This window comes from Microtus ochrogaster, chromosome 26 (genome assembly GCF_000317375.1).
Source record: "Microtus ochrogaster isolate Prairie Vole_2 chromosome 26, MicOch1.0, whole genome shotgun sequence".
NCBI classification, from domain to species: domain Eukaryota; kingdom Metazoa; phylum Chordata; class Mammalia; order Rodentia; family Cricetidae; genus Microtus; species Microtus ochrogaster.
Window position 1 is genome coordinate 6737306 of NC_022025.1, and position 23224 is coordinate 6760529.

The 23224-nt window shown below is 36.6% G+C and overlaps 1 protein-coding gene across 1 annotated transcript in view; it reads left to right on the plus strand.

Annotated features, from left to right (window-relative positions):
• Sema3d (semaphorin 3D) overlaps positions 1–16340 on the plus strand; it is a 199391-nt gene extending 183051 nt beyond the window's left edge. Inside the window, exons 17-18 of the mRNA XM_005358325.3 lie at positions 3076–3215; positions 13732–16340. Coding sequence (XP_005358382.1) covers positions 3076–3215; positions 13732–14157 — 566 coding nt within the window. The 3' untranslated portion in view covers positions 14158–16340. The remainder of the gene's footprint in view (positions 1–3075; positions 3216–13731) is intronic.
• The last annotated feature ends 6884 nt before the right edge of the window (positions 16341–23224 follow it).

Here is a 23224-nt window from a genome sequence, read left to right on the forward strand (position 1 = left end):
TCTCTCTCTCTCTCTCTCTCTCTCTCTCTGTCTCTGTCTCTGTCTCTCTCTCTCTCTCCCTCTCTCTCTCTCTCTCTCTCCTCTCTCTCTCTCTCTCTCACACACACACACACACACACACACACACACACACACAAACACACACACAGCACTACTTGGATAGGGAAAGGAAGACACACTCTTTCTTCATATTGTTTGTAACTGAACAAAAATGACCTAACTCTTCATAGTTTGTAACTGGTGGGCCAGAACTCATTTCTTGATTGTAAAACACAGTAGTGTTTTTAACTTATAAGTTCATCCTTCTGCGCAGAAAGTTGTGGTATAGAATAGGGTGGAAACCTTTTTATTCTAATGTGAAAGTGACTCACTGTTATGTCCATTGTTCATGCTATGAAATCAATCCTTTACACAACAAATGAAAAGATACACCAGGGGCAGTTTTGAGAACTGAGGATGTGTGAAGGACCAGAACACTATCCATGGATTCCTAGACTTTATATTCACCTGTTTGTTAGGGAAAGGACAAACGGAAAACAGGAAAAATAAGTTCTATGTCAAATGATGACATAAAGGAAATGAACAAAGTACATTTTTCTCTGAGTCACTCACAGTAATCTCCTTCCCTTCCCCACACCCCTTTCCTTCTATAAACCATTGCACAAGATCTTTTTAAATCACCATCTTGCCCATCCCCTTCCTGTTGAGGTCCCCTGCACGTTCTTCCATTTCAAATCCAATAGACAATTTTCATTTTTGATTTTTATATAATCTACAATTTTTTCTTCTTTGAATCACTTCATTCTCTAGAGGGATTCTTACCAGTTGGGAAGTTTTGTGAGCTTACTCTACATCCTTGTTAAGTGGAGTCAATAATGGTAGCTGATTTATATCAGAAAATCATCAGAAACAACAAATCAAGCCTCAGAGAAATAGTATCCTGCACACTTGCACTGCTGTGGCATTGTATCTTTCGGGTCAACCACTTACCTTGTAGAACCTTCTGCATTTTCTCACACACTTAGAATTTAGTAGCATCCCAACTCATTTTTTCATCACACATTTGTCTTTTCCCTTACTGTAGCAATAGAGTCTTCTCAACTCTCAAATTCATAGTTAACTCTCTTGTCCTGAATGTTAGACATGAGCGCCTACAGTCCTACTCAAACACTGCACTTGAATGCCCATTTAGTGTCTACAATGAGTGACTGAGAAAGACTTCTTGTTTCCATGGTTTTTTGACCACTTCATCATACTAAATAATGACAGCCTTCACTGAACTGAGGTGAAAAGCTCCTAAGCATCTTCCTGGTGCCTCTCTTTCTTTCACAGTCTGTCACCGACCTCTTGATAATCTTTCTGTCTCTGAGGCCAAACTCCACTTCTTATTGCCACCAGTGACAACGAAGCTGTGGTACTTCACCAGTAGACTCTTTACAAGTCTCCCTGCTGCTGTTAGTTCCCCTTGTGAGTCTATCACCAACCGATATCCTGAATAATTTCTTTAAAAGAACTCCAGTCAGATATGGTGCTGCCATCCTAGAAACATTTTCCCATCTTCTTATATAATTAGTGGGAATTACAGCTTCCAGCCTGACCTATAGGACCCTGTTTGGCTGTCTCTTCCCAGTCCACTTGTAAACTTTTCTTACCTATGGCTTCTCTGTTCATCCACCGGTAGACTTTCACATGTTGAAAGGGATCAATCATGTCCTTCCTTGGGCTTACTTGTCTTGTTGCAACTTGCAGTGAGTAGTTGCTTCAGGAGCTCACAAAACTGCATTTTCACACTGTGGGATTTTATTCTGATACAGAGATTCCTCAGAGACACCTTCTCAGCCATCCTAGCTGAAAACTTTCCTGCTTTCTCTCTAGTATTTATGTTAGTTGTTTTGTGTGTTCTGCCGTAGGTCCTCCTGGTTCTATAACTTTAGTCATGTGCTGATGCCTAAAATACTAAATTGTTCATCTGTAGAATGGAATATTTGATGGAAAGTGATTATTTGAGTCAATCTATGCAGATATCATTTTTACTGATTAATTTGAGCATAAATTTTATATTCCAAAAGGGGCATAGCCTTTTAATACTCTGGATATAATGTATTTTAAATAGTGCAGCTGAATTAGTAAAATATCTGAGAAACTACTTCTTAGCATCTCATTAAATGGCTTGTACTAAGTACCTAATAGAGTATCTACAAAACCAAAATGGCAGGCAATATAGACAAGGTCTCCATTCTAGAGCAGACCACTGACCTTGCTCTTGTCACACAATTTCATCAAGCCTGGACGATTCTACTTACTTTCCTGATCACAGATATCAAATTTTAAAAATATTACCTGGTCAACTCTGTGTACCAATTTAAGTAGAATCTCTCTCTCTCTTCTCTCTCTCCTTCTGTGTGTGTGTGTATGTGTGTGTGTGTGTGTGTGTGTGTGTGTGTGTGTGTGTGAGTATGTGTGTATGTCTATCTGTCTGTCTGTGTTTTCTCAAACTAAATTGCTGGAGTTGAAGGGATGACTTAATAGTAAAAAGCACTGGCTTCTCTTCTAGATAAATTCTGAGACAATTTCCCAGCACTCACTTAGCAGCTAACAACCACCTGTAATTCCAGCCCTGGGCTATCTGCCACCTTCTTTGGCCTCTGTGGGGATTGTATGCATGCATGCATATAGGCAAGCAAAATACCTATACTGAAAAATAAAAATGAAAAAATTAAATTATTTAAATGAATAAAAAACTAAATTGTTCTTCCAGAATGAACAACATTGAAAGACATAAAAAGATTTTAATGAAGAGATATAATATCAATTGTTACATATTTCAAATTTTTACATCTTTAAAATAATTGTAATTTGGCAATTAAAGACTAAGATTATGATAGAGGTGTAGTTTAAACATCCCTTTGTTGGACAGTATCTGATTCTCGATAACATTATTATAATATGAATTTCCATTCTCTTTAGTAATGTGTATCGTTCTTCCGTGACGACATCTGTTCTGAATCAGTCTATTTTCCCATTGCTTTTAAAATCAGGTCAAGGTTAATCTCCAATGCTATGTTTGCTTTCTAGGCATTAGTCATGAAACAGCTGATGAAAAGGTGATTTTTGGAATTGAATTTAATTCAACCTTTCTGGAATGTATACCAAAATCTCAGCAAGCCTCTGTTAAGTGGTACATCCAGAGGTCAGGAGAGGAGCATCGTGAGGAGGTAAGCCGTCAGCAGCAAGGATTCTGCTTTCAAACTGAAGTCAGCTATTCCTTATGAAAGTTGCACAACACTGAGTGTCACAGAGCACTCTCCCCACTGTTTGATGACAGGACAGGTCAGAGTTTACGCTCACCAACAACAGAGGTTGCAATTGTTTGGGAATATGAACAAACCAGTTCAGTGCCCACATAGCACTGATACATATTTTAAAAATATTCACATGATTTTTTTCAAATTTTTATTTTTTTAGGAATTTCAAGACAATTTCGGATTAAGATGAGAGCACAATCTTTTCATAACCATAGTAACGTCACTAAATTTCAGCTACTATTGAGTTTAGTCTAGGTCACAAAATGCAATATTTCCAGAAATATCAATTTCTATTAAATCATATCATAAGATGAAAGTGGATAAAATTACATAATTTGGAAATGTATAGATTTTCAGTTTTATTTATTTATATAATAAATCTTAAGTCAGGAAGAGAAAATTAATTGTTTTATTTTATATATTTTATTTTGTTAATTTTCTTAACACTTGACTTGAGACTGCGATATGTTATAAACATTTTATGACATAGCTATATGTTACAGAATTGAATGAGGTTATTTTAGGCAGTCTTAGAAATCTTAGATTAATATTGTAAGCATTGTGAAATAAAAGCTATGTTGTAGAATTGATTGTGTTATGTTTATTAATAAGAACAAAAAGAATCCAGTATCAGGGCTTGAGAGATGATTCAATGGTTAAGAAAATTAGCAGCTCTTCCGAAGGGCCCAGATTACTGAATCTGTACCCACATTGGGTGGTTAATAATTACCTGTAACTACAATTCCAGGAGATTTAATGCCTACTCTGACCTCTGTGCCCTAGCATACACTCAGACCCATACATATATAAATAAATAAAATTATTAAAGAATCCAATAATATTTTATTAGGATTTACAATTCTTATATTACACAAAAGACACAGTGATGAGTGGAAGATTGAATGCAGAATTCAGAATAGATGTTTTTAGAGTTAAAAGATGCTCCTGAGGTCCCAGTGGATATGATTATTTTGTGACATAAAATATTCATAACATATTGCAATCACAAGTCAGTGTTAAGAAAATTAACAGAAAAAAATAAAAGAATAACGACCATTTTTCTCTGTGTTGACTTAAGTTTAATGCGTAAATGTATGAAACTCAAAATTTGAGAATGTCTGTTGACTCTATTCTCTACAATATCACATATCAACAAAACTTGATATATTTAATTATAAATTCTAACATAAGCAGGGAATATACACACTCAATATTTATTTAAGTCCATCCTGTAGGCAAAGGGTGCTCTTTGTTCCCAGCTGCCCAAGACCCAAATAATTACACAGAAACTATATTAATTACAACAATGCTTGACATATTAGCTCAGGCTTTTTATTAACTAACTCTTATATCTTAAATTAACCCATTTCTATTAATCTGTTTATCACCACAAGACTGTGGCCTACTAGTAAAGGTTCCGGGGCATCTGTCACCTTTGGCAGCTACATGGCATCTCCTTATCTCTTTCTACTCTCTGTTCAGACTTTCTGCTTGGCTTTACTCTGTTAAGCCATTGGCCAAAAGCAGCTTTATTAATCAATGGCAATAAAACATATTCACAGTCCGGTGCTCCTTTGTGGGTCTCTGTCTCTGTCTCCTTTCATTGCCTGATGAAGGTTAATATTCAGGAGGATGCCTATATGTTTGTCTTTGGATTCACCTTCTTATTTAGCTTCTCTAGGATCGCGAATCATAAGCTCAATGTCCTTTATTTATGGCTAGAAACCAAATATGAGTGAGTACATCCCACGTTCCTCTTTTTGGGTCTTGCTTACCTCACTCAGGATAGTGTTTTCTATTTCCATCCATTTGTATGCAAAATTCAAGAAGTCCTTGTTTTTTACTGCTCAATAATTCTCTAATATGTATATATTCCATATTTTCTTCATCCATTCTTCCATTGAAGGGCATCTAGGTTGTTTCCAGGCTCTGGCTATTACAAGCAATGCTGCTATGAACATAGTTGAGCATATACTTTTGTTGTATGATAGGGCCTCTCTTGGGTATATTCCCAAGAGTGGTATTGCTGGGTCCAGGGGTAGGATGATCCCGAATTTCCTGAGAAACCGCCACACTGCAATCTCAAGGTCCAAATCAGGAGCAGGAGAGAGAGCACAAGCAAGGAACTCAGGACCGCGAGGGGTGCACCCACACACTGAAACAGTGGGGATGTTCTATCGGGAACCCACTAACGCCAGCTGGCCTGGGTTTGAAAAAGCATGGAATAAAACTGGACTTGCTGAACATAGCGGACAATGAGGACTACTGAGAACTCAAGAACAATGGCAATGGGTTTTTGATCCTACTGTTTGTACTGGCTTTGGGGGAGCCTAGGCAGTTTGGATGCTCACCTTACTAGACCTGGATGGAGGTGGGTGGTCCTTGAACTTCCCACAGGGCAGGGAACCCTGATTGCTCTTCTGGCTGATGAGGGAGGGGGACTTGATCAGGGAGGGGGAGGGATATGGGAGGTGGTGGCGGGGAGGAGGCAGAAATCTTTAATAAATAAATAAATTAAAAAGAAATAAATAAAAAACATATTCACAGCATACAGAGGGAATCATACATTACCTCCCCTTTTGTCTAATTTAAAAAGGAAGGTTTTAACTATAATATAGCAAGATTATATACAACAAAAGTTATTAACAAGAATTATAGGTACAATGTTTAGTCTATTTACATCTGGCAAATTACGGAAAATACTCTATCATCTCTCCTATCTTTGTGAGTCTAATGTTTTATATCTAATATATCTTTTATATTTGTAACTATCTTTCTTCAATTTCATCAAAGACTCCAAATGGACACAATATTAGCTAAGTAAACAGGAAGTACATTGTGAGCACCTTCCAAAACTCTAAAATTAAAAGAGACATTTTGTTGCCTGGACAGTAACCCAAAGTTCTTCTGTAAACTTGGGGTATCCATCTTCAGCCTAGAGGCCCATGGTATCTAGCAGACTTTTCCATGAATCAGGAAATTTCAAAGACAGTTTCACCTGTATTGGGTGTTTGTCAGTCACTTTCATCTGTATCTTGCAGAATGTCTAGCAGACTCTTTCATGAAGCAGGAACCATGAATGACTATCTTACCTTCCTTAGACAACTTCACAGATATTTTGCTGTGGGTCCTGCATATGAAGTTTATACCATCAACCAGTCCAGGCAATAGCCCAAATGGCTAGCTTTGCCATATTGAAGGCAAACTCCATAGTGAGTTTCTTCAATGTCCATCCAATTCTCTGAATTAATTAGTACTGCCGAAAGCAGACATGTCAAACTGTCAAGAAAAATATCAGTTTTTAGAACATTTTAACTGCAATGTTCTGTATGGCTTTGAAAGATCTGAAGAATACCTATTCATCTGAAATATATATCAGTACATTTAGAAAACCTAACTATCATGACTATGAGTTTGAGTATTATAAATGACTATCTAGTAATCTGTATTTCTTAATATACTTTATGTTTTTAAATGAACTTCACAAACACAATACTTTAAACAAGAGCAGAAATACACATAAGAAAATTGACCTTAAATTTGTATCAATAGACCAAGATTCATACCAATGCAAAGTATTCATCCCTATAGCATATCCCCCCTTTAAATGAAAACAAACACTTACAAACAATATTTGGGAATGTGGATGTAGTTGTCTCCAAACTGCTTCCTTATTTTCTGTTGGGCAAAGTATTTTGATTGTCAATAGAGACCTTTCAGGGGGTTTGTCCATAAAATCACATTATTCTGGAAGGAATCTGCAGGTTCTCATCCTCTATAGAAACAAAAGCAGAACCTCTTCCTAAAGCAACATATCCTTAGACCCAAATTTTGAAGTCAAGATACCTTTAAAATATATAAGTTGGTTTATCTTAGTAGTTCCCAGAATAAAATATCTCTCTGTAGGTAAAAAAAAAAATCATAGAAATCATAATAATATACATATTCCAGACTCTTTGTGCATATTCAGTCTTTATGTGGCCTATTTTTCCTTACTCCTTTAATTTGTGTCTGTCTGTACCCTTTTATATTACTTTTACTGTTGCTTTAAGAACCGTTTTATTTTTTTTAAATCAATTACTTTTTTGGAATTTCCTATACTTTATTCTCTCTCTCAAGCCTATATACATTTTTAAACGCATTACAACCTGTTTAGAGATTTATTTCTCTCTAAATCTGTATTTATTGCATATCTGTAATCATTTTTCTGCCCAGGAGAACTTTTAAAATGGTAATCAGCTTGGTTGCAGTGGTCCTGGATGCTGGTTTTGCCTCTCTTGGCCTTTTAATATGGCTGTGGTACCTTTACCACTAGTTTTCTTTGAGAATTCCAGATAGGAGCCAGACTCACCACATTAACTCGGAGAAGGAGTGTACAGCACATAAACCCTTTTTATCTGAGTAAAAGCTAAATCTGCCGTGCAGTGTGCTGCATGACCTAGAAATATCTCTGTGTTTGTTGGTGAGAATTTGCCATACTCTCCTGCCTGCGCACGCCTAGCAGACCTGATCTGGCTGCTTTCCCAGATGGGGATGCTGAGCTTCTGATGTACTCTCAGCTACTTTCCTCCTGACCCCAAGTGGGCATACAAGCTCCCGGACCTGAAGTGTGTGGCTGTCCTTGCAGATTAGCCCCACATTGGTGGCAATTTTGTAGGTGGAGGTTGCTCATTCATTCCCAGCTACCCAAGACCTGATTAATTACACAGAAACTATATTAATTACATTGCTTGAGCTATTAGCTCAGGCTTCTTATTAAATAACTTTTACATCTTAACCCATTTCTATTAATCTGTGTATTACCATGAGGCTGTGGCCTTCCAGTAAGGCTACAGGGCGTCTGTCTTCTTTGACAGCTACATGATGTCTCCTCAACTCCACCTACTCCCTTTCTACATCTCTGTTCAGATTTTCTGCCTGGCTTTATTCTGTTAAGCCATTGGCCAAACTCATTGTCTTTATTAACCAATGGTGATAAAACATATTCAAAGCATACAGAGGGGAATCCCACATCACTATCCTATCTTTTTTTGTAATCTATATTGAACTATTATCTGATATCATAATAATTATTCTACTTCAAAGCACAAGTCCTCTTTTTTATTAAAGAAATATTAAATACTGTTGGCATTTTAAGGTACAGATTTAATTTAGTTACATTTACATAGTTTAATTATGAATGAATTGAAGCTACTTTTAGATTTTATAGCTACTGGGGTTTGATTTTTCTTTCTATTTGCTCTAATTAGAGAGGTATTTGTCCTTCATAGCAAATCCATATGACCTTTAGCTTAAAAGTGTGGTGCTGCTGGAGGTATTCCTGCAGCTGTAGATAGCCGTATTTGCCTATGGTGTACTTACATTCTTCATTTTTCTGAAATTCTTATGCGTTGTTTTAATGTACCTAACAGCACTATATCACATATCACTATGGTACCATGCTCCATGAATTTCAATGGAGCAGAAATAACGTATTTATTGCATTCTGTTGGAAAGTATGTTCCCTGCAATGTTTCAACTGGTATTTTCATCTGTCTTCACAAATGGGTGGTTTCCCATTGTCCAGGACCCGCAGTGCTGCTTCCTGAGTTGAGGAACAGGGCAATATCCTGGCTGCACTTGAAGCATGTTGCCCTGCAGGATGTCTTCTGGTCCTCGCTCATAAGGTCGCCACTTGCAATCTTTCCTCTGCTCATAAAAAGCCCAGGGGATGGATCATGGCCTCCTGGGCTACAGATGCTGTCACCAGGTTATTCGGTGCCAGGAGGAGCCCATTTCCTCACCAAGCCACTTCGCAGCTGGGTGCTTTGGGGGAGGTTGCCTGCTGACTCTCTTATAAGGCTGGTTGAAACTGATGGTGTTTATGCTGCAGCTAGCACGGTAATTGGCAGTCCCGAGCTTCTGTTGAACTTTGGGGATAACTTTAACGAAGAAAAGAAGTGATCCTTCATGCCATTTGCCATACTGTTTTTTTCTTGATGGAGCTGAACGTTTCTAAAGCATCTTCCAGCGTCTGCCTTTTCCATCTGTAGCGCTCTGCTTTCCTTTCATTTTGTTTTTGTTATGAAAGCAAATAAATGCTTTTAAACTTGTAACAACACAGAGAGAATCATGATACCACTTAGTGCAGATAAGCATGAGTGATATTTTGGGTTTATTCAGTTTCGGTACTCATCACCACCCTGGGAGTACTTTCCCTGCTTCCTCCTGTTAATAAACATCAGACCATTGTCTCTCTTTCATCCACACAGAATCCACAGGAATAAATAGATGCTCTTTAAATCATGTTTTCTAGTAATAAAAAAGGTTGCCTTTATATCTTCACATTTATTTTTCTATTTAGCTCAGACAAATTACTGAAAAGTGAAATAAAACTTGGAGACATTGGTCATTATACTGTTTGATTGTCCATCAGTGCCACCATTTTGAGGTATGTGCACCTCACAGAACAAAGCTACTATACATAAGATCTAAGAAGCTTTCAGCAACCTGGAAAACACACACACACACACACACACACACACACACGTGTTGAAATTTATTTCCTTCAATAATAGGTGTGAGCAAATGTTCTCAAGTTTCTTAGCTCTGTGCCTCCATTAATTATCTCAGTAACACATCTTAGAGGTCCATCATTTGGGAAGTTGTTAGCAGATTCACTTAAAAATACTTTCCTCGCCAGGTGGTGGTGTACACCTTTAATCCCAGCACTTGGGAGGCAGAGGCCCGCAGATCTTTGTGAGTTCGAGGCCAACCTCGTCTACAAAGCTAATTCCAGGAAAGGCTCCAAAGCTACAGAGAAACCCTGTCTCAAAAAACCAAAAGAAAAAAAAAAAGCTTTTCTCAAGCCATCTCTACATTACAGAAGTCAATAATTTAATAGTAACACATTCTAAGTAACTTAATTATATATCTTTTGTTTCTAATAGTTCTAACTTTTCTACGAAAGTGTTATACTTGAATAAGGTAAATCTACTTATTTCTAAGTACACAATTTCCTAACTCTTCTGCTTAGGAACTTCTTCCATAATAAGGCACCAATGATTTCCCACATTAATTTATACCTATACCTTATATTTTTATGTTTATATTTTTTCAAAGATAAAAAGTTATTCTAACAGTTAGGTATAAATTTCATTTCTTTAAAGAACAAACCAGTTATTTTAGTAATATTTTTCTTTTGCTTTTTGCCTAAAATGATTATTGGTTTTCTGTTATTTTAATAAATGTTTTACTATGTAGCATTTAGAAGCATAATTGGAAAAACCTAAAAATATGCATATATTTTTTCTTACAGTATTTTTTGCTTCCTACAATATTAAATTAGAAAAGTATTTAGTGTTTTTTTTTCTTAAATACAAACACATTTTTTTTTACAACAGGCTTATAGGTTTTCATATTTTTAATGAGGGTTTTCTTCCTTATTTGATACCAGTTCCCCTCTGGCAATGTTTTCTGGAGAAAAGAATATTCCTGAAGTTGTAATTTCTTCCAAGACACCAGGAATGCATTAGACCTTCCAGCTGCTCTTAATAAAGAATGGAGTACCTCTCATCTTCACCTGCTGTTTGGTACCTAAATGACCTTCACTGTTTCTTTGTTCTTCTCATTTGAAATGAATTGTCTTTCACTAAGAAGCATTAGGTAACAACAGCAAGCATATAATCCTTGCTCACATTAGGCAAATGGATAGCTGTCTCCAATAGAAGAATGGTTTAGGTTCTTTGCATTAGGGTCGCTTGTGCTTAGCACTTCTAGATTGGAGAAAATTCCATGAATTTGTGCATCAGTGGCCAGAAATGATCTCTTTGAGAGAGGCTCAATTTTCTCAGCTGTTTGTGATGCCTTTTCACTCCGGGTCACAGGCTGAGTATGTGTCCTGTCCCAGCAGAGAAAGAAAGCATTATAGAGAAATAATGGAAAGCAGTGAAAGCCAATCTACTACTTAACTTCTGCATCACAGATTTTTATCCATAAATTGTAAGAATTTTTTCAAATGTATGAAATAGAAATCTGTTCTAATGATTCCAGTGCAGTAAGCTTTATTTGGAAATTTTGGAAAAGAAACAAAAATTCACTAAGCAACCTGATAGACTTTGGGTAAATCCATCTAGCTCAAAAACAAAAACATAAAATAAAATAAAGCACACTTTTTAACAATTGGCAAAAATCGAAAGAACATTTAGTATTCCATAGATGGTAAGAAAGGTGAAGGATCTTCCTCTAGTGATGGAATCCCAGGTGTTTATGAAGTGAAAAGTCCTATAGGATTGAGCTAACATGAAAAGGGGGCAGGGAGCTCAGTCAGTCTCAGGACAAAGCTTCCTAAACAGGATACAGAGAGAGAAGGACAAAGCAGCACTGGGGAGTTATCCAGTGCTCTTGAAGCTACAGTCATAATTTCCTCCTTCTGGAAGATTAAAGAAAACAAGAGACAGCACCCAGCAAAACTGTGATGGTGTCTAATGGTCACATTGAGTGTAGCCTAAGCGACATCAGACACAGACTGCAGAGAGGTCTGTGATGTGGAGAGATGAACTACAATTGCAGTTTCATGCTGGTGGCCTCAGGGCACTTTCAGTGACAAGAACTACAGAAACTGCAGAAATTAAACTTTTCCTCCAACACGGCAGCTGTAACGCTTTTTACTTCCAAACTCACCATGTGCTGTCCAGGAACTGACCGGTGGGAGAACACTGGGGAAGATAAGTTATAATCGAAGTAGGAACAATCAGACGACAAACCAGCATTCAAATATACAGAGCCAGTCTTTTGAGATCTAAGCTGTATTTATATTTTTAAACAATTATAATAAAAGTATTTAAAAGGAAGGCAAATATGTTCTGTGTTAAATATGAGACTGCTGTTGCTGTTCAGCTTCCCTTTAGAAGTCTACGAACACATATACACATTTATTTTGGGCCAGGAGGCTTCTATGGTTTGAAAATGGAAATTAATTTGAGGTTAGTTAGTTTGTATTACAATAGCAGTTTAAGATGCTGCGGCTTTGTGATTGTATCCAGCGGGAAAAGAAAACACATCCAGCTCACCAAAAGGTCCAGGGAAAGGACACAGCCAGGTAACCAAGCAAAAGCCTGATGGTGCAGGCTCAGGACAGTGCAAGGCAGGCCTGATTCAGCCCCATTAACCACGAATCTGAGCTGTGACCTGCCTTTGGCCTCAACTGGTTCCCCGCCAGCTGCTCTTCTCTGGCACCCAGGGTGGTTTGCCATATACTTGTTAGTTGACTGGGCTGGTAGCCAAAGATGTTTCTTTCCTTTTTCTCATATTTCCAGAATAAGAGAGGTTTTTTTTTTCCTCCTACATACTTTTCACATAAGAATGCGAAGTATAGTCCACCCACTGTGAATAAATTTAATTTAGCTGTCTTTACGTCTCTTTCGTTGCCATCAGCCAAAAGTCTGCAGTTCCGGGACAGATGTGTGAGCTGGGAAATCTTCCAGGTCTCTTTGTTGTTGTTGTTGTTGTTGTTGTTATTCTTGTTCTACCTCATGCCTAGCCACTCAACAATACACCGTATTTCAACAAGGCCCTTGTGTTGCTGAACATCCCCCTGCAACATTGAAGATAGTTCATTATTCCCACCCTTTGTGAGCCAGGCAAGCTTAACATTTGAATGTCTCTCACTATCACCCCTTCAAAAAGTTGAGCATCACATTTCAGGGGAGGTTTGTTTTATTCATTGTGCTTTCTCGCACTTTAAATCACATTACTGTGCTAAACAGAGTATTCCAAACTATGGTGAAAATTTCCACAAATACGCCACCCCAAAGTACCACTTGAACAAGTCAATGATAATCGGGAAATTAGCTTTAAACAAGGCTAGCTCTCTCAGTACAGGCCTGCTCAGTGACAGCCCAAAGCCTTAGGCATGTTTTTGATATTCAGATTCTCATTCTCGCAGACTGTGCAGATCATTTCTATGGTGATATGTAGAAGGCAGAGCTAATACATTGTTCTCCTCTCTACCATAAGTGGTAAACACTCTGAGTTCTTCAAGTTAACAGGGACCCTGTAAGTCTCCCTTGAAACTGTTTGTGAGCTTAGGCACTGAGTTCCATCTGGAATATCTGGACAGGTTATTTGATAGCACCACGTCCGCTTCATTGTTTCCAACCGCATTTCATTCTGATTTCTACACTGGAGAGAAAAATGAACAGTATCTCAAAGTTCATTTGGAAGTGATAAGATACAAACATAGAGAATTCAGGGTATGGCTTGAGGGCTACTATTTTAGCTAATTTTTTTAAAACAATCTTCAGCTACGGCTGACAATGTTTGATGACAGAAAGTTGAAGAATATATCTTTTAGGTTCATCTAAGTAAAACTACGTGGTCTGTTTTCATTTGCTTGTGGCTCTCTGTTTCTAATTTATTACCTACATTTTTTTTCCCCAACCTGCAGTTGAAACCCGATGAAAGGATCATCAAAACGGACTATGGGCTACTGATCCGAAGCCTGCAGAAGAAGGACTCTGGGATGTATTACTGCAAAGCACAAGAACACACTTTTGTCCACACCGTAGTGAAGCTGACTTTAAATGTCATTGAGAACGAACAGATGGAAAATACCCAGAGGGCAGAACACCAAGAGGGGCAGGTCAAGGATCTATTGGCTGAGTCACGGTTGAGATACAAAGACTACATCCAAATCCTTAGCAGCCCAAACTTCAGCCTGGACCAGTACTGCGAACAGATGTGGTATAGGGAGAAGCGGAGACAACGCAACAAGGGCGGCCCGAAATGGAAGCACATGCAGGAAATAAAGAAGAAACGAAACCGAAGACATCACAGAGACCTGGCAGAGCTCCACAGAGCCGTAGCTACATAGTTCTCTATTTAATTTAAAGAGAAAATTATTTTCCGGACTGAAAAATACTGTCTTCTGTTTTGTACATCCCTCATTGCCAACCCATGCATGCCTTCCATGGAGTTTCATCTTAATGAGACTCTGTGGTAGATAGGAATTCATCTGGACTAGATTTCTGAGAACAAAACTTTTATCAGCAAAGTCAAGTATTGTCCTCAAAATTAGAGCCTTAATTTGTAAATGTTTTATATTTGAATTTTAAGTCATATATAGAAGTAAGCTAACTGAACATCATCCGGTCCAATGGAAGGTGCTTTATTCCTAAGCATCCTCATTAAACATGGAGTTTATAGTGCGGTTGGCTATGTTTTGATGAGCAGCTAAATCATTCCATTCTAGAACGGGTGATCTTGTAGGAATTGGAAGAGAGGCACGAATTAAAACATCTTATGCTAGTGACAAGGAACCATCAGTCCACACTTGGAGTCAGGTATGAGAACTTAGAAAAGTATGTCCCTTCTTTCAGGCCACGGGCTACATCTTGTGCACTGCGATAATGATTATAAGAAAGGGTATTAATGATCCAAACAAGAGTCCTTGTGATTGGTCAAGAGAAACAGGTTCACAGACAGAACCTAATGGTTAATGTTGTGTTCTAGAATGCAGAATGCACAATTTCCATTTTAATAACATGGAGAAATATTTTATATATAGTAAGCGTGGCGTGATGTGTGCACTCTATCACAGAAGGGACTTATTAGGCAGACAGTAAGATAGCCATAAATGCTGGCTTTGGGGAAAACTTATATTACACAAAAAGGCAGGAAGCCAAAAACAAACTAGATAGAATGTAACGGAACTCTTTCCACTGGAGCATAGCTATCTCCCAACTTGTAATGTGTCCATTAAAAAAAGAGTCTAGATTATAACAAACTGTAAGCAAAACCTCAAGTGAAAGTAAAAATTGTAAAGAATTATGGGATGACACTATTTTATTTATAATCAATGTATTTCTGTGTTCTCTTTTTTCTACGTATTTATCATATGCTGTATATTGTTTGCATTTATATCGTTATTTGGTCGTAGTTGAGTAAACAGGAGTAAACAATATGTAATACATGCAGAGATAATTAAGTAGATGACCAACAGGGGGAGTGGGACTATATATTTGTTGAATGAATAGATAAGTGCAGAATTTTGATGACGGGAAGGGTTAACTTAACTCTTTGACATCCTTTTCTTGACACAAATTTTCTGAATTTCTGGGGTGATACATCAGAGTTCAAGCAGCGTTGTTTTAGCAGTTTTACCACAAAGCAAATGTAAAGAAAATGAACAGCATTAATGTGACTACCACTTGTATTTTGTTAGCACGTTTCAAATTCAATGTTCCCTCGGAACATTGCTTCCCGGCCAGTCTCTGCAGAACTCACCTTTCCTTCCTCGAGCACAAAGACCGTAGCCTTCCTCTGTTTGGCCTTTTCACACTCCTTATAGTGTGAAATGAACAATTAGTCACTTCCTCAGAAAGAATGTGGCTTTTTAGAACACCAACAGGCCTTACTTGTTTCTCATGCATTCTACACGCTCTGAAAGAAGTCTGTGAGAAGCCTGTGTGATTAAAGACCAGTGTTAGGGAGTCAATCTCTTTGTCCAATGCAGAATCAGGATCTTCTATTCATTTAATCTGCATTGGGCTCCCATCTCAAAGGCTTCCCAGTCAGCTGTGAGGGACTGGTATAATAACGAATATCTGTAGACGTTTTACTCTAAGGATGAGGAAAAGTGAAGGAGCTGTCTTAATAAGTGAACCAGGATGAATTACATCTCCAGAAGAAATACATACAAATTCTTGTGCCATGGTTAGACTAGTAATCAAATACCACACAAGGGAGTTTATTTATTAATTTACTGTGAATCCTACAAACTGATGGCAAACTCAAAGCAAGTCCGAGGGGTCGTGCTTCATTTAAAAATTACTTTCAGATTGTTGTGTATCAGAAAGTAATTCTCAAATATGGACGGGGTTAAGAATTATACAAGGTTCTAATATTTGTACTGACCTCTGAAAATTAATTTTATCTAGATAAGAATATCGAAACCATTTGCTAATTACTTAGCTCAAATGTAATTGTTTCCTATCAACATTCTGTAAATCTATTTTATACCCTTGGTTTAAAATAAAATTTTTGCTGCTTTGAATACAAAACTACTAATGATGAATAAAATAAATTATATAACCTATTAGTAAGATTACATAAGATAAGGTTATAAAATAAAATTGGGGACTAAGGTTTAAAAAAAAACCAAATTGTATCTAAACCACATTTTATTACTTGTCCAGAACCCTTATAAGAGTGTAAATATATAAACTGACAAATGCAATGTTTACCTCCTTAACATCAGAAATAGAACCCTTATTGAAGTGAAGAAAAAGCAGACTATTGCTCACATTTTGAATATTCAAAGATACCAGATATTTCAGAAGAGACCCTAGAACAACCTACGTATTCATTATATATATATATATATATATATATATATATATATATTTCTTAATCTTCAATACATGTCTTTAACTTTCTTGTGTGTGTTTTGCTGAATTTTTATTCCAGTCTTTTGTGCTGCTAAATGTAACTGTGCCCAGCTGAACTCATTTGCATTTAATTTATTAGGAATTTTAAGAGTTTGTTTAGAAATGGATAATCTAAAAAATAATTTCATGTGAAATACCTTTTTTTTTCTTTCCCAAAGAGCTCAGAATCCTACATTCAGGTCATTGAGTGAATTGTGTCAGGAGAAACAGTCAAACTACTTAAAATGCAGAAAGTCATAGGAAAAATTGAGCAATTTGGAGAAACCACAAGAATTCTCCAGGTATCATTCAGAATTCCAGAATCAGTAAGATTTACTTCCAAAATGTTCTCTGTGATATGGCCACACATTGGGAGCTTTCCTGTCTTCTACAGCATGACTCTTTGTATATTCTTACATTCTATTCCTTCCGAACTGGGGGCTTCAGGTAGAGAAAAGCAGGAATGCCTGATTGCTGAAATAACTCAACCCGGACTGAGTTCCCAGGACAGCTAGTGTCATCTCATTCACATGAAAACATAAAGTTAAACAAGACCACTCGGCAAACTGTGATTTTTCTTACACATATATCTAAGGTGTATCTCACATGTTTCACCAAGACAGATGCAAGTGGCCTTGGGCGCCCCCTGTCTTCAAAGGATAACATCTGCGGCCCCATTTGTCACGTTCGCACTACCACATCTGTCACGGGCTGTTTTCACTGAAAGGTCTTCGGTGTGGATGATAGGCTTTTTTATATAGAAAGAAATATATATTTTCTCATAGTAGATGATCACAAATTACAATTTTCAGTTGGTATGTGAGGTAAAAAAGGCATACAATTTAAAATTCCCAGATTCTGCAAATCAAAAATTTAAGTACAGAAGAATACACAGTCTTTGTAACTCTGGATTAATTATTTTGTAATCTAAAATATTTGTGAAAAGCTTGAAACATCACTTTTTGGGAAAGAAAAATTAGCTTGTCAGAATCCACAGTTAATTTTAATTCTGACATTGTCAGTGGTTAGCAATCAATTTTAAATCTTTCTACTTTAAAAAAATGTAGTGTTGTAGTATAACATAATTAAAATTATGAAATGTATATTTTGTTTATATTATAATAAAACATAGGCTTTAGTGTTTGTTCTATTATTATAAACAGTGTTTTATGTATGAATGCTTTTTTTCTTAACTCCAAATATGGCAAGCAGATTTTCGATAATAAATTGAATTAAACAAAATAGAAGAAGATATTCCTAAAAGTTTTTATTAGGTATTTTAACTATAAGTATGCAATACTATCATTTGTAAAACAACAAAACTTGTCTCTCCCACTTGACAAAATTTTATAAACTTTATTACTATATATTTAGATTTTTTTCTAAAGGGAGCAAAATTACCAGAAGTAACTGGTAGTCTACAAGTCAAAGTATAAAAATGTCATCTGTGAGTCAATATAGTTTTATATTAGTATATTTATCAAAGACGTTAAGATGAGACTTTACTATAGTTTTTCAGATTTATTTTCAACTTGGCATACTCAGAAATTGCATTTTATTTTTGCAAGTAGATGTTTGTACCATATTCCTTCTATACTATATGGAAAAGTATAAATTTTGCAAAGGTCCTGAAAAAGTCAAACGAGTTAATAGTAACAAGTAATTGGTAGGACCTTTGACTTAGTCTATATAAAACAAACTACCATAAATGAGGTAGCTTGTTAGCTAAGACATTTTTCTCAGGGGCCCGGTGGTGGAAAGTCTTCGTCATTTAAGATACTAGTAGATCCTGTGCCTGGCAAGGGCGTCTGTGCCTTTCCATTGTATTCTCATGTGATGGAAGAGGCAAATAAACCCTTTGGTCTATTTTTAAAAGGGCACAAATTCAGTTATCAGGACCCTACATGCATGTGTTATGTGATATCTTGATTACATTTTGAACATAAAATTTGTTTTGAATTAGAGGGCAGAACTGGCCATTAGCTGACTAAAATTAGCCATAGAGGTTATAGACGACCTAGGAAATAGTAAAGCAGGGCTTAGAGAGGATCTCACTCCATCTGGAAGAAGGAAAGGAAGAAGTGGAAAGTCACTGGTGGCTGCTCCACCGCTTCTCAGATCTATCAGGTTCTTACCCTGATATCTGACTCCTGAGTTTTTATTGATAAAGATTATATAAACGTGCCACTCATGAGTTAACCACAGTGTTTGCTTCTTCATAATACCATCGATTTAGGGTTAGAATTTTAATATCTAAGCTGAGTTCAGGCTGAAGATAACATTTGCTATGTAACAGGTCTTCTGGTCCTATTTATACGTCATTGTTATAATTAAAATCCATGGTGAAGAATTGAGAAAAAGCAGTGGTGACTGTTTGGATCAGGAAGATATTTGACTACTCTCTAACAAGAAGAATGTAGAGTGTAGAATTAAATGGAGAGTGGAAAATTCTTTCAGAGCATCTGCTGCTTGTACCGCGTGCCACAATCCATTGAGAAACCCCTGCCCAGAAGAGAGAGCTATAAATAAAGGGTCCTCCAATTATTACAGGAGCTCATACACTTATATCAGTATGCATCAGTTCTTTTTTTTCTTGTTTTGTTTTTTTTTTTTGCATCAGTTCTTAACACATATCTTGTTCATGGATGAAAATGCAAATCATCTTAGGACTGAGTTTCTGCATGTAATATATAATTTCTCCATGTGGGGGAATGGATGGAGGATATTTTCAAGAATGAATACTACAGGATTAATTATAAGAACAAGGAGAGGAAAATCCTGATGCTCATGTCAAACAGAACATATAAATTGAAGTTCAATCTCACAGTGGATACAGGCGTTTAAAAAAGACGTGTTGTGTATCAACAGAAAAATCTCAGAAGCATAACTTCAAAGGAAAAAAAAACTCAAACATTTCAGGAATGCAAACAGAATTTTACAATATTTATCAAGTTTAAAAAAGCAAATGATACTGCTTATGAATGTTTGCACTCATATATAAATATTCATATGGTAAGTAGTAAACATATAAAACGTTTCTGGTGAAGTTCAACTCTTAAATCAAGCCAGGGTTTCCACTAAGATGCGAAGCAGAGGATAAGAATATGGGAAGCTATGTTTTCAGGAACATTTAATTTCTTAAAACATGTCAAAATTCAACACACTGAAATGTTGAAACTTGACTACATTGACTATTGGATGAAAACATATTCTGAACACAATTCTATGTATTTGAATAGCTCATAATAGAAAATAGATGATATATGCAATAGGAATAGAGACAGACAAATGATAGATAAGAGGTAAAAAGTCAATAAAGGTACCAATCCCTCCCCAGAAAATTCTATAGAATGTTCAAGAAAAGGAAAGAGAGGAAAGAAGCTCATGCAGGAATGCTTGTATTGCAGCCGTGGTTTTGGAAACATGACCTTGTAACTTGAGTTATTCTTCCAACACAGAATTTCCCTCTGACATTTGGCTATTTTAGATGTGTGTCAGTTGGGACCCCAGTGACATCAGGAATCCAGCCCCAGGGATGAAGCCTTTTCCTAGGTATCACCCTATTATGAATGCAAATGCTTAAGGCAGGAAAAATCCAGGACTACACATTTAATATGCTGTAAGAATCACAACGATGAGTTGGCAGATTTTAGAATCAAGGCTGATGTTAAAAAGTAGAATAACATTTCCCTGGCTTGCATAGTAAATATATAACACAATCTGTGCTCTTTATGTAACTCAAGGGATGAAAAACCATATCTGTGTTTTGCTAAATATCTCTAAGTGGTTTTTTAGATCATTATATTCTTAAGTAAGGATTCGACGTTGCTTCATTCTAAGTCACAATAAGCATTCTATGTGTAGGACTTGGCCAAATATCCTAAAATTTGTGCTTTCTCAATTTTCTATGTTCTTGGGTCCTGTTGGTAAGAGGTTTACACAGTTGAATACATTGTATGAGCTCATATACTCAGGACACGTGTTGCAATGTAAGAAGAACCTAAAACCAGTTTACCACATGGGAAGTACTTGTCGAGAATCAGGAAAGGGGTTATTTCCTGCCCACATACTGCTAACCTTCTAATATGTGGAAACAAATTACCACTGAGCAATTATCTCCAATTATTTAATTATATTATAATTATGTCCCTCTCTTATTGGTTGTTTTGCTATTAAAAATAAATAAAAACTATACCTCCTTCATGGTGATCTGTGTTTGCTATAGTGTTGCAGTCATTCGCGGTGGCCAGAGGAAAAGTTAGATTTGAGAATAAGAGCACTTCATTCATGTGTTGAAATTAGAGAGAACCAAGCTATAGGGCAACAATTTGCTTAAGAATTGTCTAAAGCTACATTTAATACAATTCTATAGATAAAGACATGTTGGTATTTTTTTTTGCACATGTTATAAAGAATTTTATCAATCCCTACAAGAAATAAGCACAAAGTGGTGAAAATGACTCCACGATTTCCATGTTATCACTGTTTCACTTAAAAATAACAGGAAACACAGTAGGAAAACTTGTTAGGGAAGGGAGGTCATGGACTCTTAAGTCTGAAATGTAAAGACCGGTGCTAAGGACTGTGATTTATGGATTTGGTGTTCACGGTATAGAAAGTCAAGATCGTTCTGTTGTTTTTGGTTTCTAGATAAAATAAACAGTGTAATAATGAGCCCACTGAACAGAAGCAAATAGGAAACAAAATGTCAATGGTCAAAAAGAGCCCTAAATTACAGCACATCTTCAGGTTAGGCATTTACTTTCCAAGAAATGGATAAAAGTGCTTAAAATGTATGAGTTTTCCTTTCTTTTTCAAGTCACAGAAACCGAAATTCTTAGAGATGATGTCTCTTCTTTAGATATCTACTTCAATTTCTAGCAACAAACAGCAATTGAACCATGAGGCAAGCAACAAAGGGATTTCTTCAATAGTATTAGGATTCATAATTTAAGAAATGACTAAGAAAAAAAATCCACCAAATGGAAGCATTTTCTAAAATTCCTCCCGCATGTGCTCCTTTTTAAATCAAATTGGTAAATTGATGAAAGTCCATTTTTATTTGAAACGTTCATCTATTCTAAAGAGAACAATTATAAAATGATCTCGTTGTCTTCTCTGTGTTCTCCCCTTTGATTCAGGTGGGCTCGGCACTATAAACAACCTTCAAAATGATAGGCACAAGGTGCATATCATATGTAATGGATTTTTCTTTATACACAGGCGCTTAATAAAAGCAGTCTTTGAAGCAGGCTCTATAGCTTGAAATTCATGGCACATCAAGTTCTGATAGATATTTTCTGACAATCCTTGGTTAAAATTTGAATTGTTTTCTTTTTTGCCCCAGTATTCTCTGGTTTGATTTACCTTCAAGGGCACATAAGTTTCAAATAGAACTAAGTGGGGATGCTAACCAGAAAGAGAGAGAATGAGAAGTCATTGCAGCCATCTGGTTCCCAGGCACCATTTGGAATATATGAATTTTAGTACGCCGGTACCCCTGACACAAATGACCTGGTCAGTGATCAGTAGCTCCTGCTACATACATGAATAGTACGTGCCCTGCTCTAGTGTTTCAACTAGGAAAGAAGGGATTTCTTGTATTAAAGAGAAAATTCTGTTTTACAATGAAAAGAAGGTTAGTCTAAGAACAAATAGTAAAAATAAATAGGATGTATTTGTGGATAAAAAGAAAATAGAAAAAGTAAGTGTCCTCTTAATAAGAAATGTGTTTTATATGCCCCCCCCCATTTCCTCCTCCAAAAAACCTGCAGATATGTGATGATATTGGGCTTGTTAGTATAGCTAGAGTCAGAAAGTTACAAAAGCAGACAGATTCCAAATGCTACAGTGAAAAATTTTCCAATTTGTCTTTTCTTCATATTCAACCATGGGCTTTCCTTCCTAGATAAAACTGAGCTTGCAGTAAGTGTTAAGTACACGCGGCTTGCTCGCAGTTCATCTCAAGATTAAAAATGGAAGAAGGTCAAGGGGTTTCAGCTGTTTTCAAAGTGAGCCGATGACAGTAGGTGGAATCAGAATCCCCTTCCCTGCTTGAAGCTAAGAAAGCTGAAAGGGAAGCTGATGTAAACACACACATTTAGTTACTATTTCTTTCTACCCCAGATGCTTCTCATGTTCTGTGGCACACAGCAACTTCTAGGAGAATGCTAGGCAAACCTAAACAATATTAAAAGTCTGTAGTCTATGTAAAAAAAAGATTCTGTTTTGTAGTAAGTACCCATGTCACTCTGGAGGAATTTTATTTCATTAAGTAGTAGAAGGAATAAAAGGTCTGCCAATCCAGTTTTCTCTTTCCCAGTGTGCCCACCTCTATGGTATCTGTTTACTTCTGTTCTATGGCAGGTGCCTTTACTACCTTTTCTTTTATTGTCTTACCTTGGACTTCACTATCTAGGATGATGTTCAGACTATAGACTATAAATTCTATCTGAATCTGATGAAATGTCCGCAACTTTCCTTGTCTATCTTTTTTTTTTTTTTTTTTTTTTT